This window comes from Lissotriton helveticus, chromosome 2_1 (assembly GCF_964261635.1).
Source record: "Lissotriton helveticus chromosome 2_1, aLisHel1.1, whole genome shotgun sequence".
Classification (NCBI taxonomy): Eukaryota; Metazoa; Chordata; class Amphibia; order Caudata; family Salamandridae; genus Lissotriton; species Lissotriton helveticus.
The window spans coordinates 1,741,246,574-1,741,271,418 of NC_136059.1; the positions used below are offsets into that span (position 1 = coordinate 1,741,246,574).

At 47.8% G+C, this 24,845-nt stretch overlaps 1 protein-coding gene across 2 annotated transcripts in view; it reads left to right on the forward strand.

The window, feature by feature from the left end:
- Nucleotides 1–24,845, forward strand: part of SVEP1 (sushi, von Willebrand factor type A, EGF and pentraxin domain containing 1) — a 1,097,507-nt gene that overhangs the window by 250,690 nt on the left and 821,972 nt on the right. For both annotated transcript variants that reach the window (XM_078676696.1, XM_078676697.1), the window contains exon 3: nucleotides 1,574–1,750. In XM_078676696.1, coding sequence (XP_078532822.1) covers nucleotides 1,574–1,750 — 177 coding nt within the window. The remainder of the gene's footprint in view (nucleotides 1–1,573; nucleotides 1,751–24,845) is intronic.

Consider the following 24,845-nt stretch of genomic DNA (forward strand, 5'->3'; position numbering starts at 1 on the left):
ATTTCCCTTTGACTTACGGTCTCCTGTACCCTGTTCCCTGGTGTCCAGTGGGGTACCCTCTCTCGAGATACGTGGAGACCAAGCAGGGACAGGATATGTTGGACGTAGCCGCAAAAAGAATTGATAGAGACATAATCTGATCTTGGCATTTTCACATTGCTATAATTTGTTTTGTGATGTAACCAACATTTTTTTGTATTGTACTTATCACTTGGTAATCATACAGTTTAAAAAATTAAACTAACAAAAGAGTAGCCTGCCACTAAAGTTTGCTTTAGTTTTCAAAATTGTCTGTGTACATCATTACATCATTTCCCTGCACGTCGGGCTGCTGGTCCCGGGACCTGACTCTTGCCCTCAGAGAGAATGAACGGTCTTGATGCCAGAGCTGCATTCGAACTCACAGAGATCGCAAGCATCTCAGAGCCCGACTATGGCCAAAATGTGAAATTAATAATTTTTAGGTTTTAATTATATTCATGTTCATGTTTTATGCCAATTCCTTCGGGTGGCACAAAAACATCACCGTATGACACAATTTGCGACAGGTTGAAAACTTGACATAGACATTTTTTCAGAAAAACGTTATCCATTTCAACATTACAAGCTTCAAAGGTACAGGGTCACTATAGCACAAGCGATATATCACTTGTGAAAAATATCTCAATTAACGACCACAATGTGACATGGTACAGCAGGGGTGTATTACAGGGAGTGCCCCAGGGCGTTTGCACTTTGGTATTACAGAAAGGGCCGCAGACGCACAATAAGTGCCAGTGCTATATGCAGGGAGCGTTCCCTCATTTGCATCGGGAATCCCTTTGCCTATGCGGCAAAGCAGCTCTCAGGAGGCGCACTGACAGTGCGCCAACTAAAAGGTGGCACACTGTCTGTGCACCCCCGAGAGAAGCCCTCTGGAAGGGGGAAATTGAGTCATAGGGACTCCCTTGACATCACCTTGCAGGCGGATGCAGTCTGGGCACGCCTGGGGGATCTCTAATCCCCTTTGAAAGTGCTGCCTGCACAGTGAATACAGAGCAGCTTTAAAGTAGAGGCTCTGTTCTTCACAGGAATGTGCTACCAAAAGATCTAACTTAGTTATCATCCCACATTACTTTATCAATAGAATGGGCACCTCAAATCACTGCAATAACGTGTTTTTTGTTTTAGCCTGTACTTTTTTGTTCCAGTGAGAAAATCTAGATGAAAGAGAGAATAGCGAATATTGTTTCCAAGTTTAGAGTAAGCAGTAAAAAATACACTTCCTAGTCAAAAACAAAACTGATGTCATGAATAAATGAACCAACATGTGTCCAGTTTTGTTACATAAATCCACTTATACATAAAATGAACTGTCATTTATTTGTTATTATTCAAGTCGAGTTTTTCAGAATTCCCTAATTGTGTTAGTTAAATGAGTTGTCCAAGGAGTGCCACAGCTGTATGCCAGAGAACTCTTTTTTCACATTTAAAGCACTTTCTCAATCCTCGTCTTATAAAATACGTTAAATGAATAGATAGCGGTTATTCGTAAGGAGATGTCTAAAGAACGTGTTTGTTTGTTCCTTGGCAGATCTTCCCTCTGGGGGCTATATTCAGGAATCCCGTGTCCACTGCTCGTACCTGTGTGAGGCGGGTGAAGACTGCTGCGATGTGATGGCCAGCTGCAAGTGCGGCACTCACACCGGCCAGTTTGAGTGCATCTGCGAGAAGGGGTACTACGGCAAAGGACTGCAGCACGAGTGCACAGGTCAGTGTGTGCCCATGTGCTTTACAATCACATCATGAGATGCAAATGTGAGACTGTGCAGAGAACTGCTTCAAAGGCCTCTTGTTGCTTTCTCGGGAGGGGGTTTACTCATCAATAGTGCAGCACGTGCAGTGACACCGAGGCTCAGAGTTCTACGGTCTCCACTGCACCCCAATGATATCTGTTTTTAATTGCCAAACCATATTTCTTGCTTGCGTAATGCCAATGATCCCTTTGCTATTCTATTGTAAGAATAACATCTGACGGGGAAGCAATATTTTGCCTGAGGACATTAGTGTAAACAGTTTAAACAATTTATTGTGTAGAATGTATAATTATTATTGTTATGTATGGCTCTCATTGAGATCATCTATTGTTTATTTCAGTTTCTGTATCTCATAACCCACTGCAATGACGTATCAAGAGTTGATAACAAAACTCGCCATTCTATGTCATTAAGCCTTCTGGGTCAGGCTGACAGGGCTCGCTGAGAGCCTGTCAGCGCTGCCCTGCTTGTCGGATGTATGATGGGACTCCACATGCCTTTTCCATGCATGCCTTTACTCCGCTGTCACTACCCCGACTGTGACGTTACCACGCGTTCCTTTACCACACAAGTTGTTACAATGACTTGCCTTGGGGGGCGCCTGACTTTGGAATAGTATAAATTACTATTTCATCTCCAGTCAGTGTATCAGTAGAGAGGGTACACCCCCCTAAAGCAAGTCGTTGTAACAACTTGTGTGGTAAAGGAATGCATGTTATTGTCGCGGTTGGGGTTGTGACTGAAGAGTAAAAGCAGTTGTGGTTCTTCCTGCGAGGTAAAAGTTGTTTCCCCTGATTGTCTGCTTTGACTGAAATCAGAAAGCACAGATGCAAGCTGGGGGAGGAAAGCAGAGAAGGTGGTGGGGGTTGTTCTAAGATTGTAGGTATGTGTTTTTTAAACGTTTGGGACAGGGACACAAACAGAGACCATATTATGTATAGTTCCCCCATTACTCCCCTGCCACTGCATAGCAGTTCAAGACAGGGGCCGATGATTTTATGGGGCAGTATATGACATTAAATTATATATGGATAAAAAGTTAATTATGCTGATGTTTTTCCCCTTGGGGTTCTGAGTGACATCTTAGACAATTTGAGATTTGCTCTTTGTCTATTTGATGTCACTTAGAATGCCTCAATGAAAACCATCCCCGTAATTCATTGTTACCCATCTATAGTTCTATATATTATTCAAGTTATGCATGGTTCTCTTTAAAAGCCTCTTTTGTTTATTTCAGTTTCAGAAACTGGTAACTCACTGCTGTGATGTACTAACAGTTGTTAACAAAACTCGTCGCCCACTATTGCTGTGTCATAAAGACCTTCCAGGCCAGTCTGACAACAGCGCTGCTTGACTGTTTTGACTAAAGCAGAGAGCACAGCTGCAGGAGGAGTTGTTTGAGGATTGCCGGTGTGGTATTTGTTTTTGTCATTTAGGACGGGGGGAAAGGCCATGATGTATATGGTTCCCCATTACTCCACTTCCCCTGCATAGCAGCTGAGAGCAGGGGCAGATTATTTTGTTAGCCATACATAACATGAAATTATAGATGGGTAAAAAGTGAATTAATGGGATGTTTTGCTCATCGTTCTCGTTGGTCTCTGTGATGTGACTCAGAACCCCTCAGTGAAAAACATTCTTGTAAATCACTGTTACCAATCTATCATTCTATATGTTATCTATGTCTTTGGTAGAGAGTCAGTAGCATGAATAACGGGATTACCCACTGTTGCTACGTTATAAAGGAATTCCACTCCGCGCTTACAGGTCTCTCTAAGATCCTGTCAGAGCAGTATTGCTTCAGATTCTGAATGGGGCAGAAGGGAAAGCACAGAGAGTGGTGTGGGTGGATGGCTGGAGATCAGGTATTTTTTTTATTTGGGCCAAGAAGGAGAGGTCATATTACTTCTCTGTCCCTGCATAGCAGTTGAGCACAGGGGCAGGTGATGTTGCAAGCCATATATAACATAAAATTATAAATGGGGTTCTGAGTGACATCATTGACAACTCTAGCTTCTCTCTCATTGTCTATTTGATGTCACGTCGAACCCCTTGGTGGAAAAAAAATAACCGTCCGTAAATCACTGTTACACACACATACACACACACACATATATATATATATATATATATATATATATATATATATATATATATATATATATATATATTAAGGTTCACAGTTTGCCCCCAAGGCAAGGCGCACTCCAAGTCGGCGTGTGTAGGGTCAGGAGAGGTGTCAGGCAAACCGGCGTCTGCAGCGACCTGACGCGTTTCGGGCCAACGCCCTTCATCTGAGGTTATGCTGCTGCCCAAAGAAAAACCAACATGCAAGGCTTCCAGTGTTCACCCTTTATTAACTGCTGGCAATGCAACTCAGGTGAGTAACAACGCAGTGCATTATGGGACTGGGAGTCTCAGTGTCAATTCTACCCAAGTGGGCTGCTGGCAACTTGCGGCAATTATCCAAACAAATCCATCGGTGAGCCCCCAGCACCTTTCCACATTCAGCCGCTCGCCTGTTTGATCCGCTCCGCCATTCAACGAACAGCAGCGGAGCCGCTCTCATAAGCGGCGGTGCGCCCCACGGCCGGGCCGGCCGTCAATATTAAGGTTCACAGTTTGCCCCCAAGGCAAGGCGCACTCCAAGTCGGCGTGTGTAGGGTCAGGAGAGGTGTCAGGCAAACCGGCGTCTGCAGCGACCTGACGCGTTTCGGGCCAACGCCCTTCATCTGAGGTTATGCTGCTGCCCAAAGAAAAACCAACATGCAAGGCTTCCAGTGTTCACCCTTTATTAACTGCTGGCAATGCAACTCAGGTGAGTAACAACGCAGTGCATTATGGGACTGGGAGTCTCAGTGTCAATTCTACCCAAGTGGGCTGCTGGCAACTTGCGGCAATTATCCAAACAAATCCATCGGTGAGCCCCCAGCACCTTTCCACATTCAGCCGCTCGCCTGTTTGATCCGCTCCGCCATTCAACGAACAGCAGCGGAGCCGCTCTCATAAGCGGCGGTGCGCCCCACGGCCGGGCCGGCCGTCAATATTAAGGTTCACAGTTTGCCCCCAAGGCAAGGCGCACTCCAAGTCGGCGTGTGTAGGGTCAGGAGAGGTGTCAGGCAAACCGGCGTCTGCAGCGACCTGACGCGTTTCGGGCCAACGCCCTTCATCTGAGGTTATGCTGCTGCCCAAAGAAAAACCAACATGCAAGGCTTCCAGTGTTCACCCTTTATTAACTGCTGGCAATGCAACTCAGGTGAGTAACAACGCAGTGCATTATGGGACTGGGAGTCTCAGTGTCAATTCTACCCAAGTGGGCTGCTGGCAACTTGCGGCAATTATCCAAACAAATCCATCGGTGAGCCCCCAGCACCTTTCCACATTCAGCCGCTCGCCTGTTTGATCCGCTCCGCCATTCAACGAACAGCAGCGGAGCCGCTCTCATAAGCGGCGGTGCGCCCCACGGCCGGGCCGGCCGTCAATATTAAGGTTCACAGTTTGCCCCCAAGGCAAGGCGCACTCCAAGTCGGCGTGTGTAGGGTCAGGAGAGGTGTCAGGCAAACCGGCGTCTGCAGCGACCTGACGCGTTTCGGGCCAACGCCCTTCATCTGAGGTTATGCTGCTGCCCAAAGAAAAACCAACATGCAAGGCTTCCAGTGTTCACCCTTTATTAACTGCTGGCAATGCAACTCAGGTGAGTAACAACGCAGTGCATTATGGGACTGGAAGTCTCAGTGTCAATTCTACCCAAGTGGGCTGCTGGCAACTTGCGGCAATTATCCAAACAAATCCATCGGTGAGCCCCCAGCACCTTTCCACATTCAGCCGCTCGCCTGTTTGATCCGCTCCGCCATTCAACGAACAGCAGCGGAGCCGCTCTCATAAGCGGCGGTGCGCCCCACGGCCGGGCCGGCCGTCAATATTAAGGTTCACAGTTTGCCCCCAAGGCAAGGCGCACTCCAAGTCGGCGTGTGTAGGGTCAGGAGAGGTGTCAGGCAAACCGGCGTCTGCAGCGACCTGACGCGTTTCGGGCCAACGCCCTTCATCTGAGGTTATGCTGCTGCCCAAAGAAAAACCAACATGCAAGGCTTCCAGTGTTCACCCTTTATTAACTGCTGGCAATGCAACTCAGGTGAGTAACAACGCAGTGCATTATGGGACTGGGAGTCTCAGTGTCAATTCTACCCAAGTGGGCTGCTGGCAACTTGCGGCAATTATCCAAACAAATCCATCGGTGAGCCCCCAGCACCTTTCCACATTCAGCCGCTCGCCTGTTTGATCCGCTCCGCCATTCAACGAACAGCAGCGGAGCCGCTCTCATAAGCGGCGGTGCGCCCCACGGCCGGGCCGGCCGTCAATATTAAGGTTCACAGTTTGCCCCCAAGGCAAGGCGCACTCCAAGTCGGCGTGTGTAGGGTCAGGAGAGGTGTCAGGCAAACCGGCGTCTGCAGCGACCTGACGCGTTTCGGGCCAACGCCCTTCATCTGAGGTTATGCTGCTGCCCAAAGAAAAACCAACATGCAAGGCTTCCAGTGTTCACCCTTTATTAACTGCTGGCAATGCAACTCAGGTGAGTAACAACGCAGTGCATTATGGGACTGGGAGTCTCAGTGTCAATTCTACCCAAGTGGGCTGCTGGCAACTTGCGGCAATTATCCAAACAAATCCATCGGTGAGCCCCCAGCACCTTTCCACATTCAGCCGCTCGCCTGTTTGATCCGCTCCGCCATTCAACGAACAGCAGCGGAGCCGCTCTCATAAGCGGCGGTGCGCCCCACGGCCGGGCCGGCCGTCAATATTAAGGTTCACAGTTTGCCCCCAAGGCAAGGCGCACTCCAAGTCGGCGTGTGTAGGGTCAGGAGAGGTGTCAGGCAAACCGGCGTCTGCAGCGACCTGACGCGTTTCGGGCCAACGCCCTTCATCTGAGGTTATGCTGCTGCCCAAAGAAAAACCAACATGCAAGGCTTCCAGTGTTCACCCTTTATTAACTGCTGGCAATGCAACTCAGGTGAGTAACAACGCAGTGCATTATGGGACTGGGAGTCTCAGTGTCAATTCTACCCAAGTGGGCTGCTGGCAACTTGCGGCAATTATCCAAACAAATCCATCGGTGAGCCCCCAGCACCTTTCCACATTCAGCCGCTCGCCTGTTTGATCCGCTCCGCCATTCAACGAACAGCAGCGGAGCCGCTCTCATAAGCGGCGGTGCGCCCCACGGCCGGGCCGGCCGTCAATATTAAGGTTCACAGTTTGCCCCCAAGGCAAGGCGCACTCCAAGTCGGCGTGTGTAGGGTCAGGAGAGGTGTCAGGCAAACCGGCGTCTGCAGCGACCTGACGCGTTTCGGGCCAACGCCCTTCATCTGAGGTTATGCTGCTGCCCAAAGAAAAACCAACATGCAAGGCTTCCAGTGTTCACCCTTTATTAACTGCTGGCAATGCAACTCAGGTGAGTAACAACGCAGTGCATTATGGGACTGGGAGTCTCAGTGTCAATTCTACCCAAGTGGGCTGCTGGCAACTTGCGGCAATTATCCAAACAAATCCATCGGTGAGCCCCCAGCACCTTTCCACATTCAGCCGCTCGCCTGTTTGATCCGCTCCGCCATTCAACGAACAGCAGCGGAGCCGCTCTCATAAGCGGCGGTGCGCCCCACGGCCGGGCCGGCCGTCAATATTAAGGTTCACAGTTTGCCCCCAAGGCAAGGCGCACTCCAAGTCGGCGTGTGTAGGGTCAGGAGAGGTGTCAGGCAAACCGGCGTCTGCAGCGACCTGACGCGTTTCGGGCCAACGCCCTTCATCTGAGGTTATGCTGCTGCCCAAAGAAAAACCAACATGCAAGGCTTCCAGTGTTCACCCTTTATTAACTGCTGGCAATGCAACTCAGGTGAGTAACAACGCAGTGCATTATGGGACTGGGAGTCTCAGTGTCAATTCTACCCAAGTGGGCTGCTGGCAACTTGCGGCAATTATCCAAACAAATCCATCGGTGAGCCCCCAGCACCTTTCCACATTCAGCCGCTCGCCTGTTTGATCCGCTCCGCCATTCAACGAACAGCAGCGGAGCCGCTCTCATAAGCGGCGGTGCGCCCCACGGCCGGGCCGGCCGTCAATATTAAGGTTCACAGTTTGCCCCCAAGGCAAGGCGCACTCCAAGTCGGCGTGTGTAGGGTCAGGAGAGGTGTCAGGCAAACCGGCGTCTGCAGCGACCTGACGCGTTTCGGGCCAACGCCCTTCATCTGAGGTTATGCTGCTGCCCAAAGAAAAACCAACATGCAAGGCTTCCAGTGTTCACCCTTTATTAACTGCTGGCAATGCAACTCAGGTGAGTAACAACGCAGTGCATTATGGGACTGGGAGTCTCAGTGTCAATTCTACCCAAGTGGGCTGCTGGCAACTTGCGGCAATTATCCAAACAAATCCATCGGTGAGCCCCCAGCACCTTTCCACATTCAGCCGCTCGCCTGTTTGATCCGCTCCGCCATTCAACGAACAGCAGCGGAGCCGCTCTCATAAGCGGCGGTGCGCCCCACGGCCGGGCCGGCCGTCAATATTAAGGTTCACAGTTTGCCCCCAAGGCAAGGCGCACTCCAAGTCGGCGTGTGTAGGGTCAGGAGAGGTGTCAGGCAAACCGGCGTCTGCAGCGACCTGACGCGTTTCGGGCCAACGCCCTTCATCTGAGGTTATGCTGCTGCCCAAAGAAAAACCAACATGCAAGGCTTCCAGTGTTCACCCTTTATTAACTGCTGGCAATGCAACTCAGGTGAGTAACAACGCAGTGCATTATGGGACTGGGAGTCTCAGTGTCAATTCTACCCAAGTGGGCTGCTGGCAACTTGCGGCAATTATCCAAACAAATCCATCGGTGAGCCCCCAGCACCTTTCCACATTCAGCCGCTCGCCTGTTTGATCCGCTCCGCCATTCAACGAACAGCAGCGGAGCCGCTCTCATAAGCGGCGGTGCGCCCCACGGCCGGGCCGGCCTTCAATATTAAGGTTCACAGTTTGCCCCCAAGGCAAGGCGCACTCCAAGTCGGCGTGTGTAGGGTCAGGAGAGGTGTCAGGCAAACCGGCGTCTGCAGCGACCTGACGCGTTTCGGGCCAACGCCCTTCATCTGAGGTTATGCTGCTGCCCAAAGAAAAACCAACATGCAAGGCTTCCAGTGTTCACCCTTTATTAACTGCTGGCAATGCAACTCAGGTGAGTAACAACGCAGTGCATTATGGGACTGGGAGTCTCAGTGTCAATTCTACCCAAGTGGGCTGCTGGCAACTTGCGGCAATTATCCAAACAAATCCATCGGTGAGCCCCCAGCACCTTTCCACATTCAGCCGCTCGCCTGTTTGATCCGCTCCGCCATTCAACGAACAGCAGCGGAGCCGCTCTCATAAGCGGCGGTGCGCCCCACGGCCGGGCCGGCCGTCAATATTAAGGTTCACAGTTTGCCCCCAAGGCAAGGCGCACTCCAAGTCGGCGTGTGTAGGGTCAGGAGAGGTGTCAGGCAAACCGGCGTCTGCAGCGACCTGACGCGTTTCGGGCCAACGCCCTTCATCTGAGGTTATGCTGCTGCCCAAAGAAAAACCAACATGCAAGGCTTCCAGTGTTCACCCTTTATTAACTGCTGGCAATGCAACTCAGGTGAGTAACAACGCAGTGCATTATGGGACTGGGAGTCTCAGTGTCAATTCTACCCAAGTGGGCTGCTGGCAACTTGCGGCAATTATCCAAACAAATCCATCGGTGAGCCCCCAGCACCTTTCCACATTCAGCCGCTCGCCTGTTTGATCCGCTCCGCCATTCAACGAACAGCAGCGGAGCCGCTCTCATAAGCGGCGGTGCGCCCCACGGCCGGGCCGGCCGTCAATATTAAGGTTCACAGTTTGCCCCCAAGGCAAGGCGCACTCCAAGTCGGCGTGTGTAGGGTCAGGAGAGGTGTCAGGCAAACCGGCGTCTGCAGCGACCTGACGCGTTTCGGGCCAACGCCCTTCATCTGAGGTTATGCTGCTGCCCAAAGAAAAACCAACATGCAAGGCTTCCAGTGTTCACCCTTTATTAACTGCTGGCAATGCAACTCAGGTGAGTAACAACGCAGTGCATTATGGGACTGGGAGTCTCAGTGTCAATTCTACCCAAGTGGGCTGCTGGCAACTTGCGGCAATTATCCAAACAAATCCATCGGTGAGCCCCCAGCACCTTTCCACATTCAGCCGCTCGCCTGTTTGATCCGCTCCGCCATTCAACGAACAGCAGCGGAGCCGCTCTCATAAGCGGCGGTGCGCCCCACGGCCGGGCCGGCCGTCAATATTAAGGTTCACAGTTTGCCCCCAAGGCAAGGCGCACTCCAAGTCGGCGTGTGTAGGGTCAGGAGAGGTGTCAGGCAAACCGGCGTCTGCAGCGACCTGACGCGTTTCGGGCCAACGCCCTTCATCTGAGGTTATGCTGCTGCCCAAAGAAAAACCAACATGCAAGGCTTCCAGTGTTCACCCTTTATTAACTGCTGGCAATGCAACTCAGGTGAGTAACAACGCAGTGCATTATGGGACTGGGAGTCTCAGTGTCAATTCTACCCAAGTGGGCTGCTGGCAACTTGCGGCAATTATCCAAACAAATCCATCGGTGAGCCCCCAGCACCTTTCCACATTCAGCCGCTCGCCTGTTTGATCCGCTCCGCCATTCAACGAACAGCAGCGGAGCCGCTCTCATAAGCGGCGGTGCGCCCCACGGCCGGGCCGGCCGTCAATATTAAGGTTCACAGTTTGCCCCCAAGGCAAGGCGCACTCCAAGTCGGCGTGTGTAGGGTCAGGAGAGGTGTCAGGCAAACCGGCGTCTGCAGCGACCTGACGCGTTTCGGGCCAATGCCCTTCATCTGAGGTTATGCTGCTGCCCAAAGAAAAACCAACATGCAAGGCTTCCAGTGTTCACCCTTTATTAACTGCTGGCAATGCAACTCAGGTGAGTAACAACGCAGTGCATTATGGGACTGGGAGTCTCAGTGTCAATTCTACCCAAGTGGGCTGCTGGCAACTTGCGGCAATTATCCAAACAAATCCATCGGTGAGCCCCCAGCACCTTTCCACATTCAGCCGCTCGCCTGTTTGATCCGCTCCGCCATTCAACGAACAGCAGCGGAGCCGCTCTCATAAGCGGCGGTGCGCCCCACGGCCGGGCCGGCCGTCAATATTAAGGTTCACAGTTTGCCCCCAAGGCAAGGCGCACTCCAAGTCGGCGTGTGTAGGGTCAGGAGAGGTGTCAGGCAAACTGGCGTCTGCAGCGACCTGACGCGTTTCGGGCCAACGCCCTTCATCTGAGGTTATGCTGCTGCCCAAAGAAAAACCAACATGCAAGGCTTCCAGTGTTCACCCTTTATTAACTGCTGGCAATGCAACTCAGGTGAGTAACAACGCAGTGCATTATGGGACTGGGAGTCTCAGTGTCAATTCTACCCAAGTGGGCTGCTGGCAACTTGCGGCAATTATCCAAACAAATCCATCGGTGAGCCCCCAGCACCTTTCCACATTCAGCCGCTCGCCTGTTTGATCCGCTCCGCCATTCAACGAACAGCAGCGGAGCCGCTCTCATAAGCGGCGGTGCGCCCCACGGCCGGGCCGGCCGTCAATATTAAGGTTCACAGTTTGCCCCCAAGGCAAGGCGCACTCCAAGTCGGCGTGTGTAGGGTCAGGAGAGGTGTCAGGCAAACCGGCGTCTGCAGCGACCTGACGCGTTTCGGGCCAACGCCCTTCATCTGAGGTTATGCTGCTGCCCAAAGAAAAACCAACATGCAAGGCTTCCAGTGTTCACCCTTTATTAACTGCTGGCAATGCAACTCAGGTGAGTAACAACGCAGTGCATTATGGGACTGGGAGTCTCAGTGTCAATTCTACCCAAGTGGGCTGCTGGCAACTTGCGGCAATTATCCAAACAAATCCATCGGTGAGCCCCCAGCACCTTTCCACATTCAGCCGCTCGCCTGTTTGATCCGCTCCGCCATTCAACGAACAGCAGCGGAGCCGCTCTCATAAGCGGCGGTGCGCCCCACGGCCGGGCCGGCCGTCAATATTAAGGTTCACAGTTTGCCCCCAAGGCAAGGCGCACTCCAACGCCGACTTGGAGTGCGCCTTGCCTTGGGGGCAAACTGTGAACCTTAATATTGACGGCCGGCCCGGCCGTGGGGCGCACCGCCGCTTATGAGAGCGGCTCCGCTGCTGTTCGTTGAATGGCGGAGCGGATCAAACAGGCGAGCGGCTGAATGTGGAAAGGTGCTGGGGGCTCACCGATGGATTTGTTTGGATAATTGCCGCAAGTTGCCAGCAGCCCACTTGGGTAGAATTGACACTGAGACTCCCAGTCCCATAATGCACTGCGTTGTTACTCACCTGAGTTGCATTGCCAGCAGTTAATAAAGGGTGAACACTGGAAGCCTTGCATGTTGGTTTTTCTTTGGGCAGCAGCATAACCTCAGATGAAGGGCGTTGGCCCGAAACGCGTCAGGTCGCTGCAGACGCCGGTTTGCCTGACACCTCTCCTGACCCTACACACGCCGACTTGGAGTGCGCCTTGCCTTGGGGGCAAACTGTGAACCTTAATATTGACGGCCGGCCCGGCCGTGGGGCGCACCGCCGCTTATGAGAGCGGCTCCGCTGCTGTTCGTTGAATGGCGGAGCGGATCAAACAGGCGAGCGGCTGAATGTGGAAAGGTGCTGGGGGCTCACCGATGGATTTGTTTGGATAATTGCCGCAAGTTGCCAGCAGCCCACTTGGGTAGAATTGACACTGAGACTCCCAGTCCCATAATGCACTGCGTTGTTACTCACCTGAGTTGCATTGCCAGCAGTTAATAAAGGGTGAACACTGGAAGCCTTGCATGTTGGTTTTTCTTTGGGCAGCAGCATAACCTCAGATGAAGGGCGTTGGCCCGAAACGCGTCAGGTCGCTGCAGACGCCGGTTTGCCTGACACCTCTCCTGACCCTACACACGCCGACTTGGAGTGCGCCTTGCCTTGGGGGCAAACTGTGAACCTTAATATTGACGGCCGGCCCGGCCGTGGGGCGCACCGCCGCTTATGAGAGCGGCTCCGCTGCTGTTCGTTGAATGGCGGAGCGGATCAAACAGGCGAGCGGCTGAATGTGGAAAGGTGCTGGGGGCTCACCGATGGATTTGTTTGGATAATTGCCGCAAGTTGCCAGCAGCCCACTTGGGTAGAATTGACACTGAGACTCCCAGTCCCATAATGCACTGCGTTGTTACTCACCTGAGTTGCATTGCCAGCAGTTAATAAAGGGTGAACACTGGAAGCCTTGCATGTTGGTTTTTCTTTGGGCAGCAGCATAACCTCAGATGAAGGGCGTTGGCCCGAAACGCGTCAGGTCGCTGCAGAAGCCGGTTTGCCTGACACCTCTCCTGACCCTACACACGCCGACTTGGAGTGCGCCTTGCCTTGGGGGCAAACTGTGAACCTTAATATTGACGGCCGGCCCGGCCGTGGGGCGCACCGCCGCTTATGAGAGCGGCTCCGCTGCTGTTCGTTGAATGGCGGAGCGGATCAAACAGGCGAGCGGCTGAATGTGGAAAGGTGCTGGGGGCTCACCGATGGATTTGTTTGGATAATTGCCGCAAGTTGCCAGCAGCCCACTTGGGTAGAATTGACACTGAGACTCCCAGTCCCATAATGCACTGCGTTGTTACTCACCTGAGTTGCATTGCCAGCAGTTAATAAAGGGTGAACACTGGAAGCCTTGCATGTTGGTTTTTCTTTGGGCAGCAGCATAACCTCAGATGAAGGGCGTTGGCCCGAAACGCGTCAGGTCGCTGCAGACGCCGGTTTGCCTGACACCTCTCCTGACCCTACACACGCCGACTTGGAGTGCGCCTTGCCTTGGGGGCAAACTGTGAACCTTAATATTGACGGCCGGCCCGGCCGTGGGGCGCACCGCCGCTTATGAGAGCGGCTCCGCTGCTGTTCGTTGAATGGCGGAGCGGATCAAACAGGCGAGCGGCTGAATGTGGAAAGGTGCTGGGGGCTCACCGATGGATTTGTTTGGATAATTGCCGCAAGTTGCCAGCAGCCCACTTGGGTAGAATTGACACTGAGACTCCCAGTCCCATAATGCACTGCGTTGTTACTCACCTGAGTTGCATTGCCAGCAGTTAATAAAGGGTGAACACTGGAAGCCTTGCATGTTGGTTTTTCTTTGGGCAGCAGCATAACCTCAGATGAAGGGCGTTGGCCCGAAACGCGTCAGGTCGCTGCAGACGCCGGTTTGCCTGACACCTCTCCTGACCCTACACACGCCGACTTGGAGTGCGCCTTGCCTTGGGGGCAAACTGTGAACCTTAATATTGACGGCCGGCCCGGCCGTGGGGCGCACCGCCGCTTATGAGAGCGGCTCCGCTGCTGTTCGTTGAATGGCGGAGCGGATCAAACAGGCGAGCGGCTGAATGTGGAAAGGTGCTGGGGGCTCACCGATGGATTTGTTTGGATAATTGCCGCAAGTTGCCAGCAGCCCACTTGGGTAGAATTGACACTGAGACTCCCAGTCCCATAATGCACTGCGTTGTTACTCACCTGAGTTGCATTGCCAGCAGTTAATAAAGGGTGAACACTGGAAGCCTTGCATGTTGGTTTTTCTTTGGGCAGCAGCATAACCTCAGATGAAGGGCGTTGGCCCGAAACGCGTCAGGTCGCTGCAGACGCCGGTTTGCCTGACACCTCTCCTGACCCTACACACGCCGACTTGGAGTGCGCCTTGCCTTGGGGGCAAACTGTGAACCTTAATATTGACGGCCGGCCCGGCCGTGGGGCGCACCGCCGCTTATGAGAGCGGCTCCGCTGCTGTTCGTTGAATGGCGGAGCGGATCAAACAGGCGAGCGGCTGAATGTGGAAAGGTGCTGGGGGCTCACCGATGGATTTGTTTGGATAATTGCCGCAAGTTGCCAGCAGCCCACTTGGGTAGAATTGACACTGAGACTCCCAGTCCCATAATGCACTGCGTTGTTACTCACCTGAGTTGCATTGCCAGCAGTTAATAAAGGGTGAACACTGGAAGCCTTGCATGTTGGTTTTTCTTTGGGCAGCAGCATAACCTCAGATGAAGGGCGTTGGCCCGAAACGCGTCAGGTCGCTGCAGACGCCGGTTTGCCTGACACCTCTCCTGACCCTACACACGCCGACTTGGAGTGCGCCTTGCCTTGGGGGCAAACTGTGAACCTTAATATTGACGGCCGGCCCGGCCGTGGGGCGCACCGCCGCTTATGAGAGCGGCTCCGCTGCTGTTCGTTGAATGGCGGAGCGGATCAAACAGGCGAGCGGCTGAATGTGGAAAGGTGCTGGGGGCTCACCGATGGATTTGTTTGGATAATTGCCGCAAGTTGCCAGCAGCCCACTTGGGTAGAATTGACACTGAGACTCCCAGTCCCATAATGCACTGCGTTGTTACTCACCTGAGTTGCATTGCCAGCAGTTAATAAAGGGTGAACACTGGAAGCCTTGCATGTTGGTTTTTCTTTGGGCAACAGCATAACCTCAGATGAAGGGCGTTGGCCCGAAACGCGTCAGGTCGCTGCAGACGCCGGTTTGCCTGACACCTCTCCTGACCCTACACACGCCGACTTGGAGTGCGCCTTGCCTTGGGGGCAAACTGTGAACCTTAATATTGACGGCCGGCCCGGCCGTGGGGCGCACCGCCGCTTATGAGAGCGGCTCCGCTGCTGTTCGTTGAATGGCGGAGCGGATCAAACAGGCGAGCGGCTGAATGTGGAAAGGTGCTGGGGGCTCACCGATGGATTTGTTTGGATAATTGCCGCAAGTTGCCAGCAGCCCACTTGGGTAGAATTGACACTGAGACTCCCAGTCCCATAATGCACTGCGTTGTTACTCACCTGAGTTGCATTGCCAGCAGTTAATAAAGGGTGAACACTGGAAGCCTTGCATGTTGGTTTTTCTTTGGGCAGCAGCATAACCTCAGATGAAGGGCGTTGGCCCGAAACGCGTCAGGTCGCTGCAGACGCCGGTTTGCCTGACACCTCTCCTGACCCTACACACGCCGACTTGGAGTGCGCCTTGCCTTGGGGGCAAACTGTGAACCTTAATATTGACGGCCGGCCCGGCCGTGGGGCGCACCGCCGCTTATGAGAGCGGCTCCGCTGCTGTTCGTTGAATGGCGGAGCGGATCAAACAGGCGAGCGGCTGAATGTGGAAAGGTGCTGGGGGCTCACCAATGGATTTGTTTGGATAATTGCCGCAAGTTGCCAGCAGCCCACTTGGGTAGAATTGACACTGAGACTCCCAGTCCCATAATGCACTGCGTTGTTACTCACCTGAGTTGCATTGCCAGCAGTTAATAAAGGGTGAACACTGGAAGCCTTGCATGTTGGTTTTTCTTTGGGCAGCAGCATAACCTCAGATGAAGGGCGTTGGCCCGAAACGCGTCAGGTCGCTGCAGACGCCGGTTTGCCTGACACCTCTCCTGACCCTACACACGCCGACTTGGAGTGCGCCTTGCCTTGGGGGCAAACTGTGAACCTTAATATATATATATATATATATATATATTACCTACTGGCGGTCGCCAGTAGGTAGTTATAGTTAGGACCTAGTTTCCATAGGAAATCCGCAACATTCTATTGGGAATAACTTTGGCGCCGGTTGAGGAATTTGCTTGCAATTTTCCAAACTTTTGGCCAGCTCCGCTGCGCTCCTTCCCTGAAAGTCTCGGGTTGATTCGTCAAGCAGGGGCTGAGAAAAAAGGGGGGTCCCAAAACGTGTTTTCCCCATGTTAATTTCCATAGGACCTTTAGACACGGCTACAGCCCGAACCGCTGAACGGAATTACACCAAACTTGGCAAAATGGTAGAGTCTGGTACGCAGATCACGCTTTTGGTTAAATCGTGTAAATCCCTCCAGTATTCCTGAGGAAATTAAAGTTGAAATCAATTATATATTTATAAGCGCGCACCGTGCGCGCACCTTGCCGTGCACGAGCTTCATGCTGATTGGCTGCCACTGTCTGTCAACACTCCAAAACAGAAATGGATGGCAGCCATCTTGTGCCTCAGTAGACTGAGGCACAAGAAAGCAGAAAAAAAAGTGTAGAACTCAAAAAAGGGGCAGGGTAGAAGTACCCTGACCCCCTAGGCCTGCTCAGGGGGTCCCACAGGGACCACCAAGGTGAATTTTTAAAAAAAAAAAACGAAAAATCGCGGGGTGCGCGCACCCCATGATTCCCCCCCCCAATTTTTTTTTTTGCCTTGGGGGTCCTTGTGGGAACCCCTGAGCAGGCCTAGGAGGTCAGGGTGCTTCTACCCTGCCCCCTTTTTGAGTTCTAAAACTTCTCAAGCACGAGCTGCATGCTCATTGGCTTTCAATACTTCAAACCAGGAAGTGTTGGCAGCCATCTTGTGCTTGGTAGACCGAGGCAAAAGAAAGCAGAAAAACAAACGTGTAGAACACAAAAAGGGGGCAGGGTAGAAGCACCCTGACCCCCTAGGCCTTCTCATGGGGTCCCACAAGGACCCCCAAGGCCAAAAAAGTTTTAAAAAAAACCTGGTATGTTAATTTAAAAATTACCCCCCAGGGGGTACAAATTGTGGGGGCATAGTGATAAAGAAGTGTGGGGGGTGCCCAATCCCCCACACTGCCCTGGGGACCGCCGCCCTCCGGGACAAAGCAACGCAACCCCCTGGCGCATACTGGAGGCTCCTGGTGGGCTAGTTGCCTCCCAGGGAATTAGTTCCCCCTCTGCAAACGCGCCCGTGGGCTGCGCTGCAGAGAGGTGTAAAAAAGGGTGTGGCCTCATTACACCTCTCTGCAATGCAGCCCCCTGGGGAATACTGGAGGTTCCTGGTGGGCTAGTTGGCCCCCAGGGACCCCCAGTATGCAAGGGGAATTAGTTCCCCCTCTGCAAACGCGTCAGGGGGCTGCGTTGCAGAGAGGTGTACAAACATTTTGTATCAATTTATATTAAAAATATGTAATGTAATTTAAAAAATAATATATCTAAAAATAAAAAATTTAGAATAATATAGTAAATCAGTATAAAAAATATAACAAATATTACATTAAAAATTTTTCATTTACAAAACCATTGAAATTCACTGAAAAAAACATAGGTTACAGCCACGTTATAGTTAGGAATTTGCATAAACCGTAGGTTTTTACACACGTTATAGTTAGGAATTAGCATTTAAAAAACCTTTGACATTCACTGAAAAAAACGTAGGTTTTACACACGTTATAGTTAGGAAGTAGCATTTACAAAACCTTTGAAATTCACTGAAAAAACCGTAGGTTTGACACATGTTATAGTTAGCTGGACATTTCACTCATATAAAACTATTGAAATTCCCCCGTTATAGTTAGTTCAGCTAACTATAACTCGCGCGCCCGCAATGCACTGCTGATGACGTCACATATTACATCACTCATGACATGGTCAGTGACATCACTCATGACATCACTGATGACATCTCAAATGACATCACTGATGACATCATCCTTGTGGAAGAGTGGCAGATCTTCTCTCACCCTAATATAACTTTTATTACACACATTCAAAAATAGAAAATAACATTTTCAATACAATAGACATACCAATGCCACTTACAACACACCTATTTAGTAATTCCAAGATCTATACGCACATCCACTCATTCATCAACAGACATATACAGTCACTCATACATGTACTCACTCATCATATGTACTCATACACTGATACATCCTGATCATCCTGTTACACACCGACACTCATCCATAGAGTTACTCACACATAACTCATATGTACTAGTTTAAAACATATGTACTTACTCACAAATACACAATTAAAACAGTCATTCATTCACTAACACACCCATATATACACTCATCCACCCATACAGAAAAAAAAATAATTACCTATATAGCTACTCACCACACACACTCATCCACCCATACAGTCCTGCACATATGCTGCCTTCAACACATACAAGCAGTAAGTCACTCATTCATGCATCTATGCACTACGTAAGACCTCCCAACGAAGCATACAGACACTCAAACACTCATACACTCCTACTGATAATCAAACAAACAATAACCTACATAGACACTCATGTATCACTCATATAGCTACTCACCAACACATGCAGCCACTTATACAGAAAGTAAGAGACTGATACAGAAATGTATATATTTAAACATTACTCACTAACCCATGTATTCATTAAGATACACTTAATCAGTCAGTTATACAATCTATTTTTCACCAAAAAAGCAGCCATTTATACACTTATATACCCATTTCTTCTTCCATCAACCTTCAGATATACATATATAAAACATATTTAATTTTCAGAAAAACACCCATTCACTGGATGATTTCATCAGTGATGTCATCAGTGATGTCATGAGTGATGTCACTGACCATGTCATGAGTGATGTAATATGTGACGTCATCAGCAGTGCATTGCGGGTGCGCAAGTTATAGTTAGCTGAACTAACTATAACGGGAGAATTTCAATGGTTTTATATGAATGAAATGTCCAGCTAACTATAACATGTGTCAAACCAACGTTTTTCATTTACTAACACACCCATATATACACTCATCCACCCATACAGAAAAAAAAATTATTACCTATATAGCTATTCAGTGAATTTCAAAGGTTTTGTAAATGCTACTTCCTAACTATAACGTGTGTAAAACCTACGTTTTTTGCAGTGAATTTCAAAGGTTTTTTAAATGCTAATTCCTAACTATAACGTGTGTAAAACCTACGTTTTATTCAGTGAATTTCAAAGGTTTTTTAAATGCTAATTCCTAACTATAACGTGGCTGTCACCTATGGTTTTGTCAGTGTATTTATATATATATATATATATATATATATATATATATATATATATATATATATATATATATATATAGAAACCAAATCCTGATTCGAGAAAGTGAAATCATTCACCAGGAACGGACCACCACGAAAGGTTAGAAGTTTTCAGTGCAATTTATTGATGCCTCTCACAACATGACGTGTTTCAGCCGGGTTGCCCCGGCCTTGATCACATGACGTGCCAGGAAAACACAACCCATAAATACTATGAGAACATTAGAAACCCTCCCATTTTTTGCATGGAAAGTGTAACAAGACTAACAATTATTACAAAAATGCAATTCAAGTCCTGAAATCTTAACAAAACCCATGTTTGTACAATTAAAATTATATATTGCTAAACAGGGTATAAATATTTATATAAATATTTAAAAGCAGGATTTTTCAGACGTGTTTCATTATAATTTAAAATGAAATCCGGGGCCAGTGCCCAAATCCAAATTCATTCAAAGGACTTAAGATATTGCACAGATTGACAACGATAAACAGATTTCTCATAGTAAAAAATACCCAATAGTGCAAATAGTGAAATGTGCCTGAATTAACAGCCATCCATTAATAAAGAAATAAAATGAAATAAGTTAAGTATGCGGATGCAATCATCAAGCAAAATTTGCAGAAACACAGTGAAAGATTAAACTTTCAAATTTCCCTAAATATCATAAGTTCAAACTAGAAAGTTCAAAGGAACGATTCCAAATATTGTGTGAATAAATATATAAATATATAAAAAATTATTAGGTGATCAAGTGGGAACAATGTAAAGTACAATGAATTTCATCAAATAACTACAGATATTAACCATAGATATTTACAATGGATTAATAACCCCTTTTCCAGAGAGTCCATCAGTCAAACTAGAAAATACTAGAAAACCAATAAAATGACACAAAATAAAAGGTTATAATACAAAATCCATTATTTCAATAAATATGATACCCTTAAAATACCTAAATTCATATATATACACATATACACACAAATTGTATTCGTAGATCATAGTTAATCAAAAAAGTAGACATGTTCAGAGTCCGGATCCAGAGAGAGAAAAAAAAAAGGATAGAGATCTGATATTGAGCCCAATATCATTAAACCGGAATCATAAAAGTATAAAACCTGCACTATTTACATATTCATAAAAAGTGAACCAGATCTACCCCTGTATTTAAACCATTAGGTATTTTAGTGTTTAGCCTGACTATGTAATGACTCTCTAACTGGCGGAGTTTTTTCTCTCTATCACCACCCGTATAGATTTCGGAACAGAGTCAATTACATAATACTTTAGATCTTCCAATTTATTTTGATGCACAAGTTTGAAATGGCGGGCAACTGGATATGATGGATCAGAATTCACAATTGCCCGCAAGTGCTGGAGGATCCTATTGAACACAGGGAGTTTGGTACTGCCGATATATGTTAGATGACATGTACATTCCAAAACATATACCGCACAGTCAGTTTTACACGTGTAATAACCCATTATCTTATTGGTCCTGCCTGAAAAAGGATCCAAAAAAGACTGTTTATTGATTCCAAACTTACATGCCCGACAAGAGAAGCATTTAACAAAAGCTCTCTTGTCAGTCAACCAATTACTCTTATCAATCACCTCAGGACTAGTTTTAACTAATGCATCTCGCATTGACGGCGCTCTTCTGAAGGTGATAGTGGGCTTATGTAACAGTTCCGGGGACAGGGTAATGTCAGTGTGTAAGATGGGCCAATGTCTACTGACAAATTTCCTAATGGCCTTCTCCTGACTACTGAAAGTAGTGATTAACCTAACTGATGGTGAAGCGGTTATCTTAACAGGAGTTTCATCAATTTCCTCACTGATATCTGATTGGGCACATGTATTCAATTTATCAAGCGCCCATTGTAGATCTTTAACATTGTATCCTCTGTTTAAAAATCTCTCCTTGGATTCATTCAAACAAAAGTCTAAATCCTCTTTTCTGTTACAGATCCTCTTAATGCGTAAAAACTCACCATAGGGAATACTTTTGATGAGGTGTCTAGGGTGAGCACTGCTGGCGTGTAGAATAGAGTTTCCAGCTGTGACTTTGCGATGCAGCTTAGTACAAATATTCATATTGTCAATATACACCTCCACATCTAAAAATTCTACTCTAGAATCACTGACTTGTGCTGTGAATTCCAAATTTAAAGGATTGCTATTTATCTTCCTGACAAATTCTAGTGCTGATTCCTTAGAACCTTTCCATACGACGAACACGTCATCGATGAAACGCCACCAGTTGATGACGTGTTCGGAAAAGTTATCTATGTGGGTCTGCATGAGGACGTGCCTCTCCCACCAGCCAACGTGTAAACACGCATAGCTGGGAGAGAAGCACGCCCCCATAGCCACACCACTAAGTTGCTGAAACAATTCTCTATTAAAAATAAAGAAATTGTTTGACAAACACATTTCAGTCATATGGAGGAGCATTTTGTTATGTTCATTATAACAGATATTTATGTTAGACAGGAAGAATTTAATAGCATTCAAGCCATCTCGATGGTTAATACTCGTATACAAGGAACAGATGTCCATCACTAAAAAATGATAACCATCTTCCCAAATTACATCTTTAAGTTTTTCCAAAAAATGGCCTGTATCACGAATATAGGAAGGCAAATCAGCTACATAGTCATGAAGAAAAAAATCAACGTACTTAGACATTGATTCAAGCAGGCTACCTTGAGCCGAAATAATGGGACGTCCTGGTGTAGGGGTTGTCTGTTTATGCACTTTAGGGAGTAAATATAAGGTTGGAGTAATTGGGTGCTCAGTTCTTAGAAAATTATACTCATCTTTATCTATCAAATTCTCCCTTTTCCACTTTGATAGTTCTTTAAAAGTCTGTTCCTTAACTTTCAATAAAATGGGGAAGGCTACCTGTTTATAACAATTGACATCACTCAATTGTTTTCTTGCCTCTTCCAAATATGCATCACGGGGCCATAAAACAATATTCCCGCCTTTGTCCGCTTTGTTAATTATGATGTTCTTTTCTTTTTTAAGTCTGTCCATTAAGCGGGAATATTGTTGCTCTCTATACTGACCCTTCTTATTCATAGAAATGCATTTTATATGAAGAGCTTTAAGGTCACTGATCACACAATCCCCAAAAATATCGATAGCATTTCTTGCCATAATCGGCATGAATGTAGAGGGTGGGTGAAAGGGAGTAAGGGCAGCGCTGGAGGATGAAATACCCATCTCTAAAAGATATATACATACACATATATGCGAAATAAAACGTGTCCAACTACAATCTGAAATATAACCAACTCACATTCAACTGGAATTCTCTTTGGTGAAAAGCACTTCAAAGAAACAATTGAGCATTTGAATGGGTGATATGAGGTAATTCAAGGTTGAATGCAGTGACTTAGTATGCTTCAGAGTGATGATGAGGGCATTTTTATGTTCTGGTTTTTACCACCAGAGCCCACATTTAGAAATAGTAAAAGTGTAGGTAACTGATTTGCGCAGGACATCCCATTACTTAAATTTCACCTATACTGATAAACCAATACTCAGCTAAAAATAATGTACCACACACTCAAGTAATGCATGTAAAATGCACTAGAGCAGTGGTTCTTAACGTTTTGAGTTCTGTGGAACCCCATGGAATCATTACTGGAATCCAAGGACCCCCACAGAGTCATCACTAGAAGGTGGGGACCCCTGACCTAAGCAAGTACTATGATTTGAACTTCAAAACAATACAGAAAAATGCAAAAACAAGTATACGCCAAACAGATGTTCAAATATTTAAATATTTTGTTCAATTCACAATTGAATATAAAAAAAGATTTCAAATTTTTTGTTGTGCTTCTTTATTTGAATATACTTTTATATGTATACTTCTATAATTGTAATGCATTAATTGTATTATTACTTTATTTGGTAACACAGTCCTCGGACCACAGGTTAAGAACCACTTCACCGGAGGACAAAAACATGACAAGAGGCCAGCAAATAATGAACTAATCAAAGACCTCATATCTATGCAATTAAATAACACTAAAACCTGTTTTGAAAAGCAACCAAATGCTAAAAAGCGCACTTTCTGTGGTGGTGACTTAAAATGTGTAGTCTTGTTAGCTTTTCTGAAGGTCATTTGATGCCCATTTGTGGATATTACCTGGGCGATGTTTTGTGATTTTACCTCTATGGCATATACTTTCGTGTGTTTCTGACAGGAAATGCCAGTCAACATTGTAAGCAAAAGGCTTATGGCTTTGGGTAGCAAGAATTTTGCCAGGTATGTACATTCGACAAAGATGAGAAGGAAAGCTGCACTGCAAACATTTCAGTGTTCAGACACAGATGTGAAGAGGTACCCGATGTCAGCAGGTCTGGCTCACAATGCACCCACAACTTTGCACTCTTTCTTTTGTGGTAGACCACACATTATCCTTCATAAATACCACTGGACTGTAAACTACCTGTAAATTAATTGCAATGGGCGAGACCAAACGCTGCAGTTGAAATGCTTCTGATGTTACCTTCCATTGATGTAACCACTGATGTAGTAAGTGAAAGCTATTCATGCCACGTTTGTCGCAGTCAGTAGGGTTTGGCTCTATTTGAAAGCTGAGATGCTGAGTGTAAGAGAACAGACTTGTTTTATACAAATGTTTGTGTTCTACAACGTATCTCTATTTTGACAATTGGTTGATATTTACTTCTTGAACTAATGGAATCTTGTCATTGCTCTTTCCACTGATGGTTAAAATGGATATTCATTTGTTACATTTAAGGATTTGTGGATAGTGGACTAAAATTCAGAGATAATAGTTGTGCTTTCCATTTGGTAAATCACCATGAAATAATGGTTGGGGTTTTTGCTCCTTCACTTTATATGACTGGTCAATACAGAACGTTAGCCTTATATTATCTACCTAATTCTGGCCTACATTTGAATAACTATTTCGATTCTTTCTAGTGATATTTTGAATCAGTCATTTTTTGGTTTGTGCCCATACTTTTGCAATTGAATTTCCTTGTTATTGATGTCTGCCCATCTTTGTGCAAACTGAACTGCTGTACCTTGGCTTACAAGAATGGTAATCAAATTGCAAGTGGATATGACTGAGGGATAAGAATGGTGTTTTTTCTGCCTCAGTCATCCAAATAACATAGACCGTGAAGGTCCTGGTCAGGC